The 18908-nt window shown below is 42.5% G+C and overlaps 1 protein-coding gene and 1 pseudogene across 2 annotated transcripts in view; one reads left to right on the top strand and one right to left on the bottom strand.

Annotated features, from left to right (window-relative positions):
• Window positions 1-249: 249 nt before the first annotated feature.
• Window positions 250-5494, top strand: LOC121013099 (splicing regulator RBM11-like; annotated as a pseudogene).
• A 1469-nt stretch (window positions 5495-6963) lies between these two features.
• The window catches only part of SLC18B1 (solute carrier family 18 member B1), a 28900-nt gene continuing 16955 nt past the window's right edge, over window positions 6964-18908 (bottom strand). For both annotated transcript variants that reach the window (XM_040449160.1, XM_040449162.1), the window contains exons 8-14: window positions 16262-16363; window positions 14180-14271; window positions 12951-13046; window positions 9974-10048; window positions 9198-9291; window positions 9057-9106; window positions 6964-8136 (exon numbers count right to left, since the gene is read on the bottom strand). In XM_040449160.1, the coding sequence (XP_040305094.1) occupies window positions 8064-8136; window positions 9057-9106; window positions 9198-9291; window positions 9974-10048; window positions 12951-13046; window positions 14180-14271; window positions 16262-16363 (582 nt within the window). In that variant the 3' untranslated portion in view covers window positions 6964-8063. The remainder of the gene's footprint in view (window positions 8137-9056; window positions 9107-9197; window positions 9292-9973; window positions 10049-12950; window positions 13047-14179; window positions 14272-16261; window positions 16364-18908) is intronic.

Raw genomic sequence — 18908 nt, 5'->3', positions numbered from 1 at the left:
CAACAAAGATCCCGTACCCCAAAAAAGGAACATGGAGTTAAAGAACGTTTCTGTCCTGCCCCCACCCCCACCCCACCCCCTGGATTCTTGGCCCGCGTCCTTTGCAAGACAGTTTGAATCAGCCTCCGTGGAAGGGAGGGTCTTTTTTTGAGCAGAACCAGCCTGAACTTGACCAGAGCCGGTCTGAATTTCAACCGGTGCTCCTCTGGCCTGGCCTGGCCTGGCGTGGGCGTTCTCTTGAGACCCGCAATGCAACTGAAGCCGACAGGATCTGAGATCATAATGACGCACGATAGCCTCGTGCTCCCCACAGGCCCGACTGGTTGGACAGAGCTAAACCACAGGAAGGTGCCACTAGCCAACTGGTTTTGGCCTACAACAGCAGCCTGCCCGGCTCCTTTCTGTTCTCGGAAGTCTAGGATGGAGGTGTGCTGAGCCGCAGAGAACAGGTAGCATGCTCCCATTCGGAGGGCCGCGACTTCCTCAGAAGAAAAACAGTACCGAGCTCTCTTATTGATGTCACTTGCAGATTGCCAACTTTTGTTCTGATCCAACTCTGCCGAAAGTTCATCGCATTCACCAGCAGAGACCTGTAAAAACTCTTTCGGTTGGTGCTATAGACTGAATGTCTGTGTGCCGCCTCCACTCCCCCCTGCCTACCACATTCATATGTGGAATCTTGATCCCCAGTACGATGGTGGTAGGGGGTGGAACCTTTGGGGGGTGATTGCATCATGAGGGTGAAGTCCTCACCAATGGGAGGTCTGCGGTTATAAAAGAGACCCCAGAGAGCTCCCTTGCCCCTTCTACCCTGTGAGGACACGGTGAGAAGTTGGCAGTTTGCAGCCAGGAAGCAGGTTCTCACCAGACCTGAAATCTGCGGGGGCCTTGTTCTTGGACTGCCCGGCCTCCGGAACTGTGAGAAATAAATTTCTGTTGCTTATAAGCCATCCAGTCTACCGTATTCTGTTACAGCAGCCTGAACTGACCAGCACAACTGGATTCAAGGTCAGGGTGACCGCTGCAACTAAAACAAATCCAAAGGAAATGGATCGAAGTCATTTGTTTAATTGATGAGGCAGGTGAAGAAGCATGCATTTAAAAGGATATGATATTTGGGGCGCCTGGGTGGCTCAGTTGGTTGAGCGCCCAACTTTGGCTCTGGTCGCGATCTCGATCTCGTGTTCGTGGGCTTGAGCCCCTGCATCGGGCTCTGTGCTGACAGCTCAGAGCCTGGGGCCTGCTTTGGATTCTGCGTCCCCCACCTCTTTCTGCCCCTCCCCTGCTCAAGCTCTCTCTCTCTCTCTCTGTCTCTCAAAAAATAAAATAAAATGTTAAAAAAAATTTTTTTTAAAGAAGGAAAGGATATGATACAAAAACAAAAGTGAAATCTCAGAAACTTACAGAGGAAAAAGATAGATGAAAAGAGAAAAGTGTCCATCAAGCTGCGGTACATTTATCGTTTTGTTGAGTCATATGAAAGCACCACACTAATCTATCATAATTCGCCTTGTTCTTTTTCAGTGAGCAAAGACATAGAAAAGCATGTCGGAGGCCCAAGATAACTAGTTACAGGTTCTGTCGAAGTGAAGCCCTCTGTTCCCCTGGATCCCATCTGCTTCTTTTTTTCCAAAGCCGGTGGCTCCTCCAATCACCCCTTTCAGTTTTGTTTTACTTTCCAGAGGATTCTGCCCTCCTACTCAGGGACCAGGAAAGGGAGTATTTGTTTTATCTAGCCTGACAACTCTGATTCTGGGGTTTTCTTTCAAGCCATCGGAGGCCAGGTTTACACTGAACGAAGGCCAAATGGCCAGGAGAAGTAACAGGGCAACAGAAGCTGGGAATTTCTACCTCTGGGCCTAAGCTGACTCTTAAGTTCATGTCATATTCTTTCTTTTTTTAGCACATTATTCTTCTATTATAACACAGATCTACTCTAGAACTTTCCTCGGGGTGGAGATGACTACATTCTGTATGGTCCTGCATCTAATTACTGCTAACTTAGGTGACGTGAATTTTCCTCACTACAGTTACGAGTCGTGATGGTATTGAGTAACGGTTAAGGAAGCCAGAGGCTTGAGTCACTTTCTAGCTGTGCAACCGTGAGCAAGTTATGTGCCACAGTTTTCTTCATCTGCAAAATAGTGATGGACGAAGTGATTTTTGCTGTTATTATTACTGCCTCAGGTCTACAAGACAGAGGCTTCATTCTGAGGGCAAGGCCCAGCGCATCTTTGACCCACATCTTTAACTCTTGCTGATCAGTGGGCCACCCATCCCTGACTAATAACTGGTTAAAAGAACATGAACTAATCCACATTCTCTATTTTCTCATTGTTCCATCTCTTTCCACAAAGTCCTTCTTTGTTCCGTCTCTTCTGCGTCAGCCTGACCAGAATGGTTTCTCCTGAACTTATTCAAGTCTATTCCTACTAGATAATCTGGATGGCTTTCCTTCTAACACGACCAGAGAGTCTCCCTCTGATCAATAGTCCTCTATCCTTATTTCTTGCCTCATTCTTTTGTTTAAACCTCACACACAGAGAGAAAAACAGCTTACCAACAAACTGGATTACTCAGGCGTCGCTGTGGGGAATGGAAAATGGCCCCGCCACTCTAGAAAACAGGTTGGCAGTTTCTTAAAAAAAAACTATCCACTGCCTGGCCCCCTCTGGGATGACAGGCAAATCAGGGAGGCGGGGCAGGGTCACTGTGCCTCCTCTATCCTCGTGTTCCCTGCTCTGGAAAAGGAGACAGGACAGCGTGGAGAATTTAGAGACCCCAATTTAGAAATGCTTTAGGAGATGTTTCTTCAGTTCCTTATGGGCCACACCAGTAACTAAAGCGACCATGTGCCAAGACAGAGAAAAAAAAGCTGCAGGTTTGTGTTTGTCTGCTTTGAACACCCAGAATCCCAATCTTATGTCATAGCCCTGCTACACGGAATTCATTTACATGGGTGATCAATTAATGTGCAATATCTGCTTGGGAGTTCTCGCTCTTCTGAACCCACGAAACGTGGTCTTGAAAGCCGTGTGAAGATAAATTCACTAGCTACAGGAATGAAGACGTTGTCAGCAGATCTTACTGTTCTAGGCAGGTTTTTTTTCCTTCCAATTAATAATGCTGCTTTACCTCAAGAATATGTTTTCTTAAAAAAAAATGTGCAGCGGCATGCATGTAATCCAATGTGGCAGCCACCTTACCATGAGATGACCGGGTTGCTTCCTCACAGACATCCTTGTTCCCTCCCCACCATGTTCTGGATCCGGGGAACGGATCTCTTAGGAATGGACTCATCGACAACCAAGTGACTCTGATTTTTATCACACAAATAGAAGAGGCAAAAGCCAACCAGTAACAGTGATAGAACAGAAAACAATAGAGGAAATGAGTATAGTCCAAAGTTCTCCAAGTGTACAAAGAAAAGGTATTACGTTTCTCAGGATCCACATAAGAGTGAAAACATACGGTATCTGTCTTTCTCCGTATGACTTATTTCACTTAGCATAACACTCTTCCCAGTTCCATCCACCTTGCTACAAAAGGCCATGTTTCATGGGGGAGGGGAAGGGAAAGAAAGAGAGGGAGGGAGACAAACCATAAGAGACTCTTAAAAACTGAGAACAAACTGAGGGTTGATGGGGGGGGGGTGGAGGGGAGGGTGGGTGATGGGTACTGAGGAGGGCACCTTTTGAGATGAGCCCTGGGTGTTGTATGGAAATCAATTTGATAATAAATTTCATATTAAAAAAAGGAAAAGAAAAGGTATTAGTATTATGTTTAAATGAAGTCTTTATCTACACCGGTTTTCTCTTAAAAGCAAAAAGAAAGCTCTATCTGAATTCATCCAACAACTGATCTTGTATCTGTCACTTTTAAAATATATAATAATGTGACAGCTAATTTGGTATTCAAATTTATCTTGAATAACAAAAACTTAAAACCGATTGTTTTTTGTATTTGTATTTGTCACACTATTGTTGAACCATTGTCAACAAGAAATACACTTTGTTTTACTACTGATGACGAAATCACACTAAACCATAAATCAAAAGTTATTATCATGCTTTCCTAGATCATTCCCTATAACTCAAACTATAAATAGGCTGGGATTAGAAGTGAAGCTGTGAATTTTCTGAAGGAAACTAGGGCAAATATTTCAGAGTTGCAAGTTTTCCTAATGAAGACTAAATAAGCAGACTAGTTTCTTTTCATACCTTAGAAAGGTATTTTTTCAGTCTAACTATGTTGTTTCTGAGACTCACTCTTCTGTGCATGTATCTCATAAACTGAGGACATATGACAGTGATACCAAAGGAAAGGTAACTGTCCTAGTAGTCATTTTTGGATCATTCCCTTTTGATACGATTGTATGTAAATAGAGATATCTGCTTCTTTATTTCTCATTTATTAACTGTATTTAATGAAAATTAGTTGGCTGTGTAGTATTATTACTCACTTCTTTTGCCACCTAGATTTAAGAGGGTATATTTAACATACTGAATCTCGATAAATTAATAAACAAGTAAATAGAATATTACATTAAGGTATGATATTTAAGATGTATTGTCTAAATCAAATTTCCTATGTAAATAAGTGGGTTATTTGGGGCAAAAATGAAGTATCATACAACCTAGCAGTTGTATTCCTGGGCATTTATCCCAGAGAAGTAAAGATTTGTGTTCACAAAAAAGAACCCTGCAAGTGAATGTTCATAGCATAGTTTATTTGTGTTTTATAATCATAAAATGGAAACAATCCAGATGTTCTTAAGTGGATGAGTAAACATACTGCATATCCATAGCATGGAATGCTACTCATCAATATACAGAAATTAACTACCAATATGTACACGATCTAAAGAGCATTTGGCTGAATGAGAAAAAACAATCCCAAAAGGTAGCATACTATAGGATTCCATTTGAACACGTTCTTGAAATGATGAAATTATAGAACTGGGGAACAGAGCAGTGCTTGCCTAGGATTAAGGAGGGGGTGAGGGTGAGAAGGAAGCGGATATGCCTATAAAAGGACAACATGAAGGATCGGACTGTTCTGTATCTTGACTGCACCTTGGTTTTAATATTGTACCATCCTGTTGCAAGATGTCACCACTGGGGGAGCCTGGGTATGGAGTAAACATGGTCTCCGTATTATTTCTGTGTATTATTTCAACCGCATGTGAACCAGCAATTATCAAGGCGGAAAAAAAAGAAAAGTTTCAGAAAAACGATTTGTGAATTTTTATTTGCCCTTATTTTATTTTCCATTTGGATTAATTTGCATGTCTATATTTATATATGATGCCTTTTATTTATTATTCTACATTCAGTCTCATTTAAAAAAAAAAAGGTTTCTTTTAAGCTGGGTATCTTTGTTACATTTAGAGGCATACAGATCTATAAAAATATAAACACACATACAGTGATTCCCCTGAGAGTTTTGACCCACCTTTTCATCAAAGTTCCTCTCTCTTTTCTCATAGTTTTGAATTTTTGTCATCTATTTTAGCATCTGCAAAATCATAAAATGAGGAAGTAGCAAAGGTGGTTTTGCACAGTGTCTGTAAATACACAGGTAGACGGCGGCAGGTATTGGAAGCATCGTGTTTGGGAAGGGGGGCAGAAACCTCTCGCCAGAAAGCCTGGAATCTTTGCGGTGACGGTCAACAGCGCTGGTGGCATGCGAGCCCCGGAGCCATGTGGCATGCGAGCCCCGCGAGCCCGGTCGCAGCGCCCCAGCTGGGAGCTGCAGGATCCATCGCCACAGTGATTTAATAGCGGCCCCGTGCGGCAGCGGCGGGAACTGCAGGTGTTCAGCGGCAAACTGGGCCCCTGGGCCGACGCTGGGGTGCAGCGGGTCAGGGGCACACTCCATCCCGGTTCCACTCCGGGAAGTGGGGCACAGGGGGCTGGGTGACCGGCCACTCCTTCTCACATACACTGGACCACCCTCTGGAGTGCCCACAACGGAGGGACTTCGGGGGAGAAGGGCAATGAAGATTTCCGCAGTTAAAGCCAATTTTCCAACACGTGGTTGCTCTCCATCATCCCCATCTCCATCATCCTTTTAATTTTCTTTTCTTTTTTTTTTTTTTTCGCTCTGGTGGTGTTGTTACAGGGCACCCACCCTGGGTTATTTTTCCCCTTCAGGATTTGATTTGCTCCTATTCTTCCCCATCTCACCAAGAGGCACTCTCATCCACCCACATACATCCTCAAGCCAAAACCTCGAATCACCCCTAAATTCCTCTCTCCCCTCCTTCTACATGAGCAGGTCCTGTTGGCTCTCCTTCCAAACACATCTTTTATGCTCCATCTCCGCCACCACCTCCATGGTCCAAACTACTCATGTCTCTCTCTCTCTCTGTCTCCAAGCTCCCGTAGATCTCCCTCCATCGTTGCTAGACAATGGCCCTCCTGAAACATATCAAATTCTGGCATCCCCTGTTGAGAAGCTGGTTCCTTCCTACCTCCCCAACATCCTCTGTTTACTAGATTTCAGCCACATGGGCCACAGTGTCATCTTTGACCATGACAAACCCTTTGGCACGGGCTAGGGAAGGCTCTCTCTTGGGATGACTGCCTTATTCTCACCCTTTGGGTCTCAGTTCAAACGTCTCACCTCCATGGAGAGGCCTTATCTAAATTAGAACCCCATGGGGCGCCTGGGTGGCGCAGTCGGTTAAGCGTCCGACTTCAGCCAGGTCACGATCTCGCGGTCCGTGAGTTCGAGCCCCGCGTCGGGCTCTGGGCTGATGGCTCAGAGCCTGGAGCCTGTTTCCGATTCTGTGTCTCCCTCTCTCTCTGCCCCTCCCCCGTTCATGCTCTGTCTCTCTCTGTCCCAAAAATAAATAAACGTTGAAAAAAAAAAATTTTAATTAGAACCCCACACCTAATGACTCCAGCCACTTTCTCTTTCCTATCACCATGTTTTCCCCTTAATAGCAACTCTGTAAGATAACGGGAGAGTCTGGTATTTATTTATATGTTGTCCATCCACCAAGTTCCAAAAAGCAGAGATTGTGTTTATTTTGATCACAGTTCAATTCCTAGCACGTCACAGACTGTCAGTTTAGAGAAGTCATTCAATAAAAATTTTTGAATTAATACACTTCTTCTATTTAAAAAAATGGGGGGTGAGGGGATAAACGTGGCTACTACACCATGGAAACACAGCAGAAGGTATGAGAACTACACAGTAGGGATTCACCCACTTCAAGCAACAGCACGGATTTTACGTGAAGTCAGACAAACCCCTTCCCTGAAATATAGTAAGCAATCCTGTGGGCTTACTTGCTTGGGAATGGGATACATCTACCAGAAGTAGGTTTAAAAAAAAAAAAAAAACAGATGACAGAACAGAAATACAGACATTAAGGGAAATGAGTAATGTTATACTAAGTATTGTTTATAAATCCAGATCATAATTCATAAAGTACGTTACAAAAGGGAAAATCTAAAGTAAGGTTATTCTTGTAACTCTCACACAAACGAAACTTCTAGAAGAGCTGAGGGCCCGGGAATACTATGCAACTTTTGCATGGGAGGAAGGAATTTTGCCTTTTGAAAAGAACAAAACTCTTAGGACACAGATAAAGCATGCCTTTTAAAAACTGATTTCACAGTAACTATTCTATACATTTTGAGAAATCTTGGTACTACTTTGAGGCATATCAAATTAATTCATTTATTTCCCTGTTAATAAAGAAAAGGTATATTCACAGAATTAGTGCATTTAGAATAAAAAGTAAACAGAGGAATCAGGAGACCTGGAGTCAATAACCTCTTGATGGACAAATTCGATCACCTAAAAACACAAACTTGCTGATTCTCAACCGATCTTCTCACACTTAATGTTTCACACATGGCTGGTTCAACAGGCCAGCTTTTCAGGAAAGCCCAACACAGGATTCTCCAAAAATATGTTGAGACTTTCAGGATGGTGGGGTGTAGGTAGGGTCTGTGGAGTTTTACATGTAATAGTAAGAAAACCCCTTTCAACTTTGATGTTCAAGGCCAGGAGCCATCAGTCTCCCCACGGGTATCCATCCAGGATTCTTAAGCATAGATTTCATCAGGTAAGAGAGCAGTTTGCTCTTCCTCTGTGCCGAGGATATTTTGGAGTTTAGATCTGCGTTGAAGGGAAAAAGAGGAGTACCTTACTATTTCTCATCTTAAAAAGACCCAGTACCGGGGCGCCTGGGTGGCGCAGTCGGTTAAGCGTCCGACTTCAGCTAGGTCATGATCTCACAGTCTGTGAGTTCGAGCCCCGCGTCGGGCTCTGGGCTGGTGGCTCGGAGCCTGGAGCCTGTTTCCGATTCTGTGTCTCCCTCTCTCTCTGCCCCTCCCCCGTTCATGCTCTGTCTCTCTCTGTCCCAAAAATAAATAAAAAAACGTAGAAAAAAAAAAAATTTAAAAAAAGACCCAGTACCTACACCTCTGCCTTTCCCCTTAAATGCCATCTACCAAGTGATGAGGCTTACAGTGCCCAGAAATCTTCTGCCTGAAGGAAGGGCGTAAAATGGCTATTTTTTTTCCACTGCCCTGGGCTGACTTTTCTTTTTTTAATGTTTACTTTTTTTTTTTAATGTTTTTGTAATGTTTATGTTTGAGAGAGAGTCAGAGAGAGACAGAGTGTGCGAGGTGGAAGGGCAGAGTAAGAAGGAGTCACAGAATCCGAAGCAGGCTCCAGGCTCTGAGCTGCCAGAACAGAGCCCGACGAGGGGCTCAAACCCATGGGCTGTGAGATCATGAACAGAGCTGAAGTTGGACGCCTAACCAACTGAGCCACCCAGGAGCCCCTAATGTTTACTTATTTTGAGAGAGAGAGAGAGAGCACGTGATCAGGGGAGGGTCGGGGGGGGGGAGGGGGATCCCAAATAGGCTCCACTAGTCAGTGCAGAGCACACGAGGGGCTCCAACTCAGGAACCCAACTGTGAGGTCATGACCTGAGCCAAGATCAAGATCTGATGGGTACCCAGCTGAGCCACCCAGGTGCTTCGAGGGCTGATTTTTAAAGGGAAAAAAATAAGCCCAAGAACCGACCATACCTTCTTCTCTGTGCGTGCTCCCACAGGTAAAACAAGCCCATCGCCAATCCCTTTAACACAATGAAAGGGGCAGTTAATGCCAATGCTCCAAATCACGCTTCTCTGCAAATGCCAGGAAGATGAAAACAAAAGGCTACTCACACTTGTCAGAGCCCAAAGACCTTGCACAGCAGCTGCCCACTCAAAACCAATTTTCTCATAAAGAAATCCACCCAGTGTGGGTCCTATAAAAGCACTAAGAAAAGAAGAAAGCGTATTAAATAGTGTAAAAAAAAAAAAAAAAGAATTATTTCCTAAAGGCCGCATGATCCCTCAATCATAGATCTTCATTAAATTGGAACCGTAAGTACTGAAGACAGAAGCCAATTCCTGGACGGAGCACTGGGTGCGACAAAACCAATTCTACCCGATGATGATGTTTAACGCTTTTTAAACAATTCTAAAATTATAACTGCTTCTAAAAAGTTAGTGCCTTACATAAAAATTTTAAAATGTGACATACATGCAAAAGAACCCTTACATGATTCTCTCTATTGTTCTCAATAATTGTATTTAAAATAACTCAAGTCTGCACATATTTATTGAGATATTCTACAGTTCCAGCATACATTTATTCCTCAGGAAGAGCAAAGAATAAAAACGAAACAAATGAATGAAGAATACTGAGACATGACCTGTTAAAGGAACTTAGAAAGGTCACTTAAGACAAAGTATATGGGGACCATTTTGATTAGGTATTAAACTGCTGGTATAAACTAGTGATCTTGGAGTCAGAGGGTGTGGGGTTAGGACTCCAACTCTGCCCTAAATGAATTAAGTGCCTTTGGGCACCTCATCAGACCTCTCGGTGTCAGTTTCTTCAGGCAAATGCAGATAGTATTTTACATCTTGCAGGTGTGAACGAAATGGCTACTCACCCAACTGACCACATGGCACTGAAGAGCCCCGACACAAGTCCCAAGGTACTTAATCCTTCTTCAAATCCATTTTCGCTGCAAAGAGACAAGAGTAGATCTGTTATGGACAGGGAAACCTGCATGAAAGCAATGAACAGTGTGTGACAAATAAATTAAGAGACTGGGAATCATCTGGGGGCACCTGGGTGACTCACTGGGGTAAGCGATCGACTTTGGCTCAGGTCACGATCTCCTAGATAGTGGGTTAAACCCCTGTGCTGGGCTCTGTGCGGACAGCTCGGAGCCTGGAGCCTGCTTCGGATTCTGTGTCTCCCTCTCTCTGCCCCTCCCCTGTTCACACTCTCTCTCTCAAAAATGAATAAACGTTAAAAAAAATTTTTTTAAAGAGACTGGGAATAACCTGAACAAAACCAACAGACAGAACACTCCGTCTCTAAGATAAAAGCGAATCTAATCTGAATGAATTTTTTCTTTTTTTTTTTTTTTCAACATTTTTTATTTATTTTTGGGACAGAGAGAGACAGAGCATGAACAGGCGAGGGGCAGAGAGAGAGGGAGACACAGAATCGGAAACAGGCTCCAGGCTCCGAGCCATCAGCCCAGAGCCTGACGCGGGGCTCGAACTCACGGACTGCGAGATCGTGACCTGGCTGAAGTCGGACGCTTAACCGACTGCGCCATCCAGGCGCCCCGAATCTGAAGGAATTTTCATAGTTACCTCTACTCCATGGTTTTCTAAAAATAATTTTACTGCATATCTAAAACATGATATTAAGAATCATGACCCATTTGCATGAAGTCTCATAAAAATACATAATTAAGAAATTCTTTTTTTTTTATGTTCTATTTATTTTTGAGAGAGAGAGGGTGAGCAGGGGAGGGCCAGAGAGGGGGGGGACAGAGGCTCAGAGGTGGGCCCCCTGCTGACAGCAGCAAGCCCATGTGCGGCTCGAACCCGTGAACCCGTGAGATCATGACCGGAGCAAAAGTCGGACGCTCAACCGACTGAGCCACCCAGGCGCCCCTAAGAAATTCTTAAAATGAGATGAACATGCAAAGAGAATAATGGGCAACTTTTAGAAAACACGCAGGCAACTCATTATTCCTCAGAGAATACTGAGTCAACCCAGTGGATCTCCTCCCTGCTCTAGTTCACGTGGTGTTCTTTACCATCATGCCTAGTAAACCACACCGATGGCCAAGTGACAAATACCCGGTGCGATACTGTGATTCATAGTAAGAAATATATATCTGGTCTCCCTCCTGTTTGCAGCATAGAACCCATAACACCCTTGGAATTTCCTAAGTGATTAAAACAATTTCAAGTACCTTTTTTGTTATGTTCATGTGGTGGCTTTTAGGGGCTGGTTGCCCAGAGAGTCAACCATGTGATTAGAGGGGTTAGAACTTCCAATCCCAAGACCAGAACCCCCCACCTCTGAGGAGGGGCCAGGCTGGAGATGGAATCAATGGCCAATGGTGAGTGATTTAACCAATCAGCAGTATGTACACAAAAATCCCAAAAGGACAGGGCGAGAGAGCTGCTGAGTTGGTAAACCAGACCCTTTCCACATGCCAGTGTGCCAGGGCTCCAAAACCCACAAGGACAGAAGTTCCTTTGTTCAGGTTACTCTTTGTGTCTTTTCGTCTGGTTGTTGATTCGTATCCTTTAATCTCTTTTGTAACAAATCACTGAATCTAACGAGTACGCTGGATTCCTGAGTTCTGTGAGTCACTCTAGCAGATTAATTGAATCTAAGGAGGTCATCAAGGGAACCTCTGATGCACGGGCCAGTCAGTCGGAAGCACATGTGAACTTGTAACTAGCACCTGAAGCAGAGGGCAATCTGTGGGACGGAGTCCCTCACCTGTGGGATCTGATCATATCACCAGACGGATAGTCTCAGAACGGAGTTGCATTGTAGGACACCTAGCTGGTTTGGGAGAATTGCTTGGTGGTGTGGGAGCTGCCCCCTCTCCCCACCCCGCACTGGAAATGGGACTAGAATCATTTTACCTGGTCATTGTGTGCCCGTGTATGGACCTTCTCCGTGAGAAGGAAACAATGCTGAGGCCTTTCCGTTGTGCTTTAGCTTTTCAAAGTGTTTCTGTTCCTAGGCATCAACCAAGCCAAGCCTCCATCCACAACTCATTTTACCTATCATTGTATAATATTACCATATACGGTAAAACCTTGCATTGCGAGTAACTTGTTCTATGAGTGTTCTGTAAGACGGGCAAACATTTCTCACAAATTTTAACTTGATAAATGAGCGACTGTCTTGCAACAAGAGTAGCATGTGACCATGCCTCAGTGATCACAACTGAGGCAATGATTCTTCTCTCTCACTGCAAGACTGTGGGCGATCATCAATGCAATGTCACATTTCCTCAAAATCCTCAAAAAGAGGCAAAGGCGAGTGTCATTGGATAAGTTCCTTGTTAAAGTTGCACAAAAAAAAAAAAAAAGATTCCATTGAGCCAGTAGATAGCAGTGATTCCATTAGTGATAGTGAAAGTCATTCTACACAATAACCTTCCTCTCTCGTCTCCCTCACACCAGCCATGAAGGTTTTCAAAGGTACGTGCAGGTTAATTTATCTTTCTTTATATTTTGTGCTTTATTATTTTGTATTATATTATAGTATTATGATCATTTTTATATGAATATTTTTGGGTTGTGGAGCGAATCATCTGAGTTTCCATCATTTCTTAAGGGGAAATTCGATTTGATATACAAGTGCTTTGGATTATAAGCATGTTTCTGGTCACAAACCAAGGTTTTACTGTATTTTCATTTCAATTACAGTATTATTGCATGCAGTATTTATATTAGAATATTGTGTGACATAAAATCATGAAGATTTGATCTTGTGGAAAAAAAAATCCAACATCCTACAAAATTGAGAAATTCAAGAAAGCCTGTGATGCTCACTGCTATTTGCAACACAGCTCCACAAGCACAGAGGTAACTTACTATGCACAACTGAGAATCTCCGGGAAGGTTGGAATGATACTCATTCCAGCAGAGACGCCATTCAAGACTAATATCAGCACCAGCAGCCAGAGCTGACTGCAAAAGAGTTTTGGAAAAAGAAACAAAACAAAACGACATGAGCATGTTGATAGACACAGGGCTCAAGTTAAGGAGGGCAGGCTGAATCCCAGAGAAGCGTGCTTCCGAGACGGCATCACTAGTCGGCCTCATTCCCATCTGATCCCACTTCATTCAGAGACAGCACCCTCTGGCTCCTCCCACTTTGAGGGGGGTGGCGAATCAATTCACCACGATACCTCAATTTCTTTGGTCACATATATCACATGCCCTCTTATCACCATACAGAATCTTTTCAAAATTGGTTAAATGTTAACGCTGTTCCTTCAATCACTTGGCTTTGAAATTCAATGGACAGAAAAAAAATGGCATAGAAGGGAACTGGTAAAGAAGGGGCAGGAAACTAATTTGCTCGGCTTCCTGCACTGTGCCAATGGCTTAACATCCATTACCCCCATTGAATCCTTGCAGCAATATTCTGCCAAGTAAGCACCATCATCAGCTCCTTTTTTGAGATAAGAACACTAAGGCTCTCGGAAGCTAAATGATTTGCCGGAGTTCACATACCTAGTAAGTGGCAAAGCAAAATGCAAACCCAAATGTGAAGGACTCTGAAATCCTTGCCCTTTCCATGTCACACTTGATCCCAGACCAGCTGAAAAGCTCTAAGCTCCTTTTGTTTTAGCAAATACATTACCCTTAACAAGCTCCAATGAGCCGGTACCACATGCTAAGAATGATACAGAAACAAACAAAAAAAAGACTTGATCCCAGACTCAAGGATTGAGAAAGAGTAGGAAAAAAAAAAAAAAAACACGTTTTAACAGCTATCAACCAAAGGGAGGCGGCAACAAATGCTATTTCCAAAATAAAGTACAAATAAGCGTGCAATTGAAACACAAAGGGAGAAGCGGTTTTCGCATTTGATCCAGATGTGATGATGCATTTTCTATCTGCTTGTAGCAGTGCCACCTTCTGGTAAGGTAGGATACTGCCAGTCCAACCCAGCAATTCAATAGCGTCCTAAATCAAGGTAGTTATTTAAATAATAAGGTTCAAAATACGAAACCATACCAGCAGCACACAAAAAATTTCTGTAGTAATTCTTAATGTTATTCAGCCAAAAATACAGAAGAAGGAAAAAACATTACCTTTGAATGTGCAAGACCGGGATAGGTCCCAAGAGCATGTAGCATCCGGCTGTGATTATGTTTCCCAAAACCAGAAACCATTTCCTGAGATGCTGGTAAAGAGAAGGAGAGTCCGAAAAACCCCTGAGAGGTAAAGCCCCTCCACAATCAAAGCATATACACAAAAATCACTGAAGAACACAAGCCCTGACATTTAAAAATCCAAATACATTGAAGAAAATGAAACTTTACATTTAAGAGAAAATAGGTAGATGGTAAACAGAAAGGCGAGACAATATACCCCAAGATAGGGAGTTTCTAAGGACAAGGATTCCTTGGAAAGGGAGTGTATTGTAGATTTTACACATGATGAACTATCCTCAAAGTAACAATTTAAAAAGCAGCCATCCTGGGGCGCCTAGATGGCTCAGTCGGTTAGGCATCTGACTTAGGCTCGGGTTCATGAGTTCAAGCTCCATGTCAGGCTCTGTGCTGACAGCTGTCTGGTACCTGTTTTGGATTCTTTGTCACCCTCTCTCCCTGTGCCCCTCTCTTACTCACTCTCTCTCTGTCTCTCTCAAAAAATGAATAAACATTTAAAAAAATAAATAAAATTGGGGTGCCTGGGTGGCTCAGCTGGTTGAGCGTCCAACTTCGGTTCAGGTCATGATCTCACAGTTGACGAGCTTGAGCCCCGCCTTGGGCTCTGTGCTGACAGCTCAGAGCTGGATGGAGCCTGCTTTGGATTCTGTGTCTCCCTCTCTCTCTCTGCCCCTCCCCTGCTCATGCTCTGTCCCTGTCTCAAAAATAAATATAAACATTTAAAAACATTTTTTTAAATAAATAAAATAAATAAAAATAAAAAAACAGTCAGCACAAGGAACCACCTGGTAGATACAGTACCTGAAAAATTCACACTATTTAAAAAGCACCCAATAAAATTACTCCTTTTAAACTACTTGAATGCAGGCTGAAAATTCTAGGGGTAAAATAGCTGCTCAGTTAAATAAGACTGTCTTAAAACAAGCTCCAATCACTGTTTAAGACACTTGCTTTTTGTCACCTGGGTTACTAAGTAAACTCTATGTAATTTAGGTTGTGATAAATATTTATGCAAGTTTAACAAAGAGAGGAAATGCAAACAAGTAAAAAGCACTAAAGCCACAGAAGCTTGGTATTTGGTTAACAGTACTTACTAGTACTATTTACCAGCATCTGGAGTGAATGGTTTAGACCTAAGCAAAGGAGAACAGAAGGGAATTTCTATCAGGATAGCTACAGGATAAGCAATGTACATTTATGTAGCCACCCCTTTCATTCCCACAGAAAAAAAACTAAATTATCTCCTCTCAGTCTGACCGAGTCCTAATTAGGGACTCTGCCCTAATTATTTTATTTTTTTAAATGCTTATTTATTTTTGAGAGAGAGCGTGAGTGGGACACGGGCAGAGAGAGAATCCCAAGCAGGCTCCGCACTGTCAGTGCAGAGCCCGATGTGGGGCTTGAACTCACCATCCGCGAGATCATGACCTGAGCTGAAATCAAGAATCAAACGTTCCACTGACTGAGCCACCCAGGCGCCCCCTGCCCTAATTATTAAGGCCAATCCGTGTATTTTGCATCAAGTGAGTTTCATCCTTTAGAGAGTCTAATCCAATAGTTTTCAACAGCCTTGTTAGCACAGACCCCTTTTCCCCAGAAGAAGCAATTAAAAGTGAATGTTCTCTGAATGATGGCAGGTTGGAAGACATGGGAACCTCTCCATCAGCTCCAAAAATTGAATATAGTACAATTTAAGTGTTCTCGCCCCCTCAAGTAAAAAAAAAAAAAAAACAGAGAGATAATACAGAGGTGATGGCTGTGTTAATTAACCTGACAGAGGACATCCTTTCACAATGTATTCGGATCCCGAATCACCATGATGCACACTTTAAATATCTTACAATTTTATTTCTCAATTAAATAGTGATAAGCTAATTTTTTTAAAAAAATTTGAATGTCAATTCTAATCAATGGACCTCTAGAGTTCCAGAAGTACAGCTGGAAAGCTCACCAATCTAAATACACAAAGGTGTTTCTCAAACGTAGGTTAAGTGTACGTACTGGTATTTTATCACTTAGTAAACCAAACAGCGGTGAAGAAATGGCGTAGGATAGTGCCAAACCCAGGAATACCAGTCCCACATAGCCAGCTGGTAAATTAAACTGTAAAAGAAATTTTTTATTAGAGTTACACCATTAAGTCATTTTTTACATAAACAAAAATCTTTTCTTTTTTTAAAAAAAAAGTTGATTTATTTATTTTGAGACAGAGAGAGAGAATGAATGGGCAGGGAAGGGCAGAGAGAGAGGGAGAGAGAGAATCTCAAGGAGGCTCCGTGCTATCAGTGCAGAGCCTGATGCAGAGCTCAAACTCATGATCCGTGAGATAATGACCTGAGCCAAAATCAAGAGCTGGACACTTAACTGACTGAGCCACCCAAGTGCCCCACACATAAATCTTTTCTACACACTTCTTCAGCTCTTGTTATCTACCATGAGCCCACTATTAACACTTAGCATCGTTCCTAATTTTGGTCTTACTTTTTTAAATGGATTACTTTTTCTTTATGAGGGGGAAAAAATCTAATCAGAGGTCAAAAGTCCTAGATATCTTGTTTTGCAGCATTTGATATTGTACATATAAATTTGTTTCTATGACCCACAGTATTTTTACATATATTTTTACATTTAAACCAGTGCTGCATAAACTTTATGTGCATCAGCATTACCCAGAGAACTTTTTTTTTTAATGTTTGTTTACTTATTTTGAGAGAGCGAGCATGAGAGCAGGGGAGGGACAGAGAGAGAGGGAGAGGGAGAGAGAGAGAGAATCCCAAGTAGCACAGAGCCAGACACAGGGCTTGAACCTTGAGATCATGACCTGAACAGAAATCAACAGTCGGTCCCTTAACTGACTGAGCCACCGAGGCACCTCCCAGAGAACTTGTTAAAAGGGTTTCTTAGTTGGATCCAAGTGCTAACATGCCTTGGTTCAAGGGATGGAAAAAAACAAAAAGGTTCTTAGGCTTCAGACCTAGAATTTCTGATTCAAAAGGTATGAGATGGGGCCAGAGAATCTGACTTCTAATAAGCAACTAGGCGATGCTTACTGTCCATGGACTACAGTATACTGATGTGAAAAACCCGGAGGATAATATCTATTCTATCCATTTCAAAGGGATGTTAATATCTAATTTAAAGAATTACATGGTATGACACTTTACAAAAGGCTTTTAAAACAGTAAGTTAACCACATCACTCTGTGATATTGTTACTATTACCAGCATGGTACAAACACCTTTCTTTGGTTAACTGAATTGTTTTCATTTCCTTAATTTCCTTAACTGATTTTCTTAAGTAAGCACGTGAGATTTATATTGGAGTCCATGTACATTTCAACAACTTTATGACAAATTAGTCCCTTAAAGATACGAGGAGGAAGAAAAAAGTCAGAGATGTCTTCTTCCGGTTTTATAACTGGTCAAGACAGAATGGAGCCCTCGCAGCCTAAAAGGCTGGGTCACCAGTGACTGGACAGTGAACTGTCAATTCAAACAATGATGTAAAGTCAGAAGAATGGCAATAGGATAAAAAAAACTTTCTATAAAAAAACAGGAAAACTCAAAGATGTATTTTTTTTATTTTTTTTTTAATGTTTTATTTATTTTTGAGACAGAGAGAGGCAGAGCATGAGCAGCAGAGGGGCAGAGAGAGAGGGAGACACAGAATGTGAAGCAGGCTCCAGGCTCTGAGCCATCAGCACAGAGCCCGAGGCCGGGCTCGAACCCACGAACCGTGAGATCATGACCTGAGCCGAAATCGGACGCTCAATCGACTGAGCCACCCAGGTGCCCCTCAAAGATGTATTTCTAAGTGTATTTAGAAAATGACACTTGTAAAGATTTCTTATGAAATAGACATGCGCAACTGGGATTTACCAGACTTTGGCTAAGATATTTTTTCCTCATGTGGGCAGAAACTCTCTTAAGAAGATACAAAAATGACTCCTGGAGAGATACACTGTTGATGTGACTGCAATGTGTCCTCATAAACACAAAATATGTTTCTTGTTACCTTATGGATGCTCACTGCTTAAACAAGATATTATATTATTTTTTAAGTCTTGGGCAAGGCACCAAAATGACAGTGTCCACGTTTATCTTTTTGGATATTTCACAAACACAAAACTGTCCCTAGTGCCGTTGAGGAATTGTGTTTCTGGTAACTGCTTTTTTAATTCCAGTACCTCACATAAAGTCAGCATGGGCCGCAATTGGATTTCTACCTCGATAAACACATGTTAATCCTTCAGTATAATTAACTACCAGAGTTGGTCATACACTTTATCACATCACTGATAATCCTTTTTTCAGAAATATCTAAGAGTGGGGTGCCCGGGTGGCTCAGCCGGTTAAGCCTCCAACTCTTTAGCTCAGATCATTATCCCAGGGTCATGGGATCGAACCCCACACTGAACCCCACTTCAGGCTATGCACTGAGGACAGAAACTGCTAAAGATTCTCTCCCTCCTTCAGCCCTTCTCCCTCACTCGTGCTCTAACCTCTCTCTCTAAATTAAAAAAAGAAGAGAAGGAAAAGAAATATCTAAGAGCAAATCTCTACAACAACCCTTTACATTCAGAATTTATTTTCCAGCACAAAAAGAAGAAGAAGAAGAAGAAGAAGAAGAAGAAGAAGAAGAAGAAGAA

This window comes from Herpailurus yagouaroundi, unplaced genomic scaffold, assembly GCF_014898765.1.
Source record: "Herpailurus yagouaroundi ecotype Mexico unplaced genomic scaffold, PumYag 198, whole genome shotgun sequence".
NCBI classification, from domain to species: domain Eukaryota; kingdom Metazoa; phylum Chordata; class Mammalia; order Carnivora; family Felidae; genus Herpailurus; species Herpailurus yagouaroundi.
The sequence above is the reverse complement of the archived record's forward strand: the minus strand, read 5'-3'. Positions and strand labels throughout refer to the sequence as shown.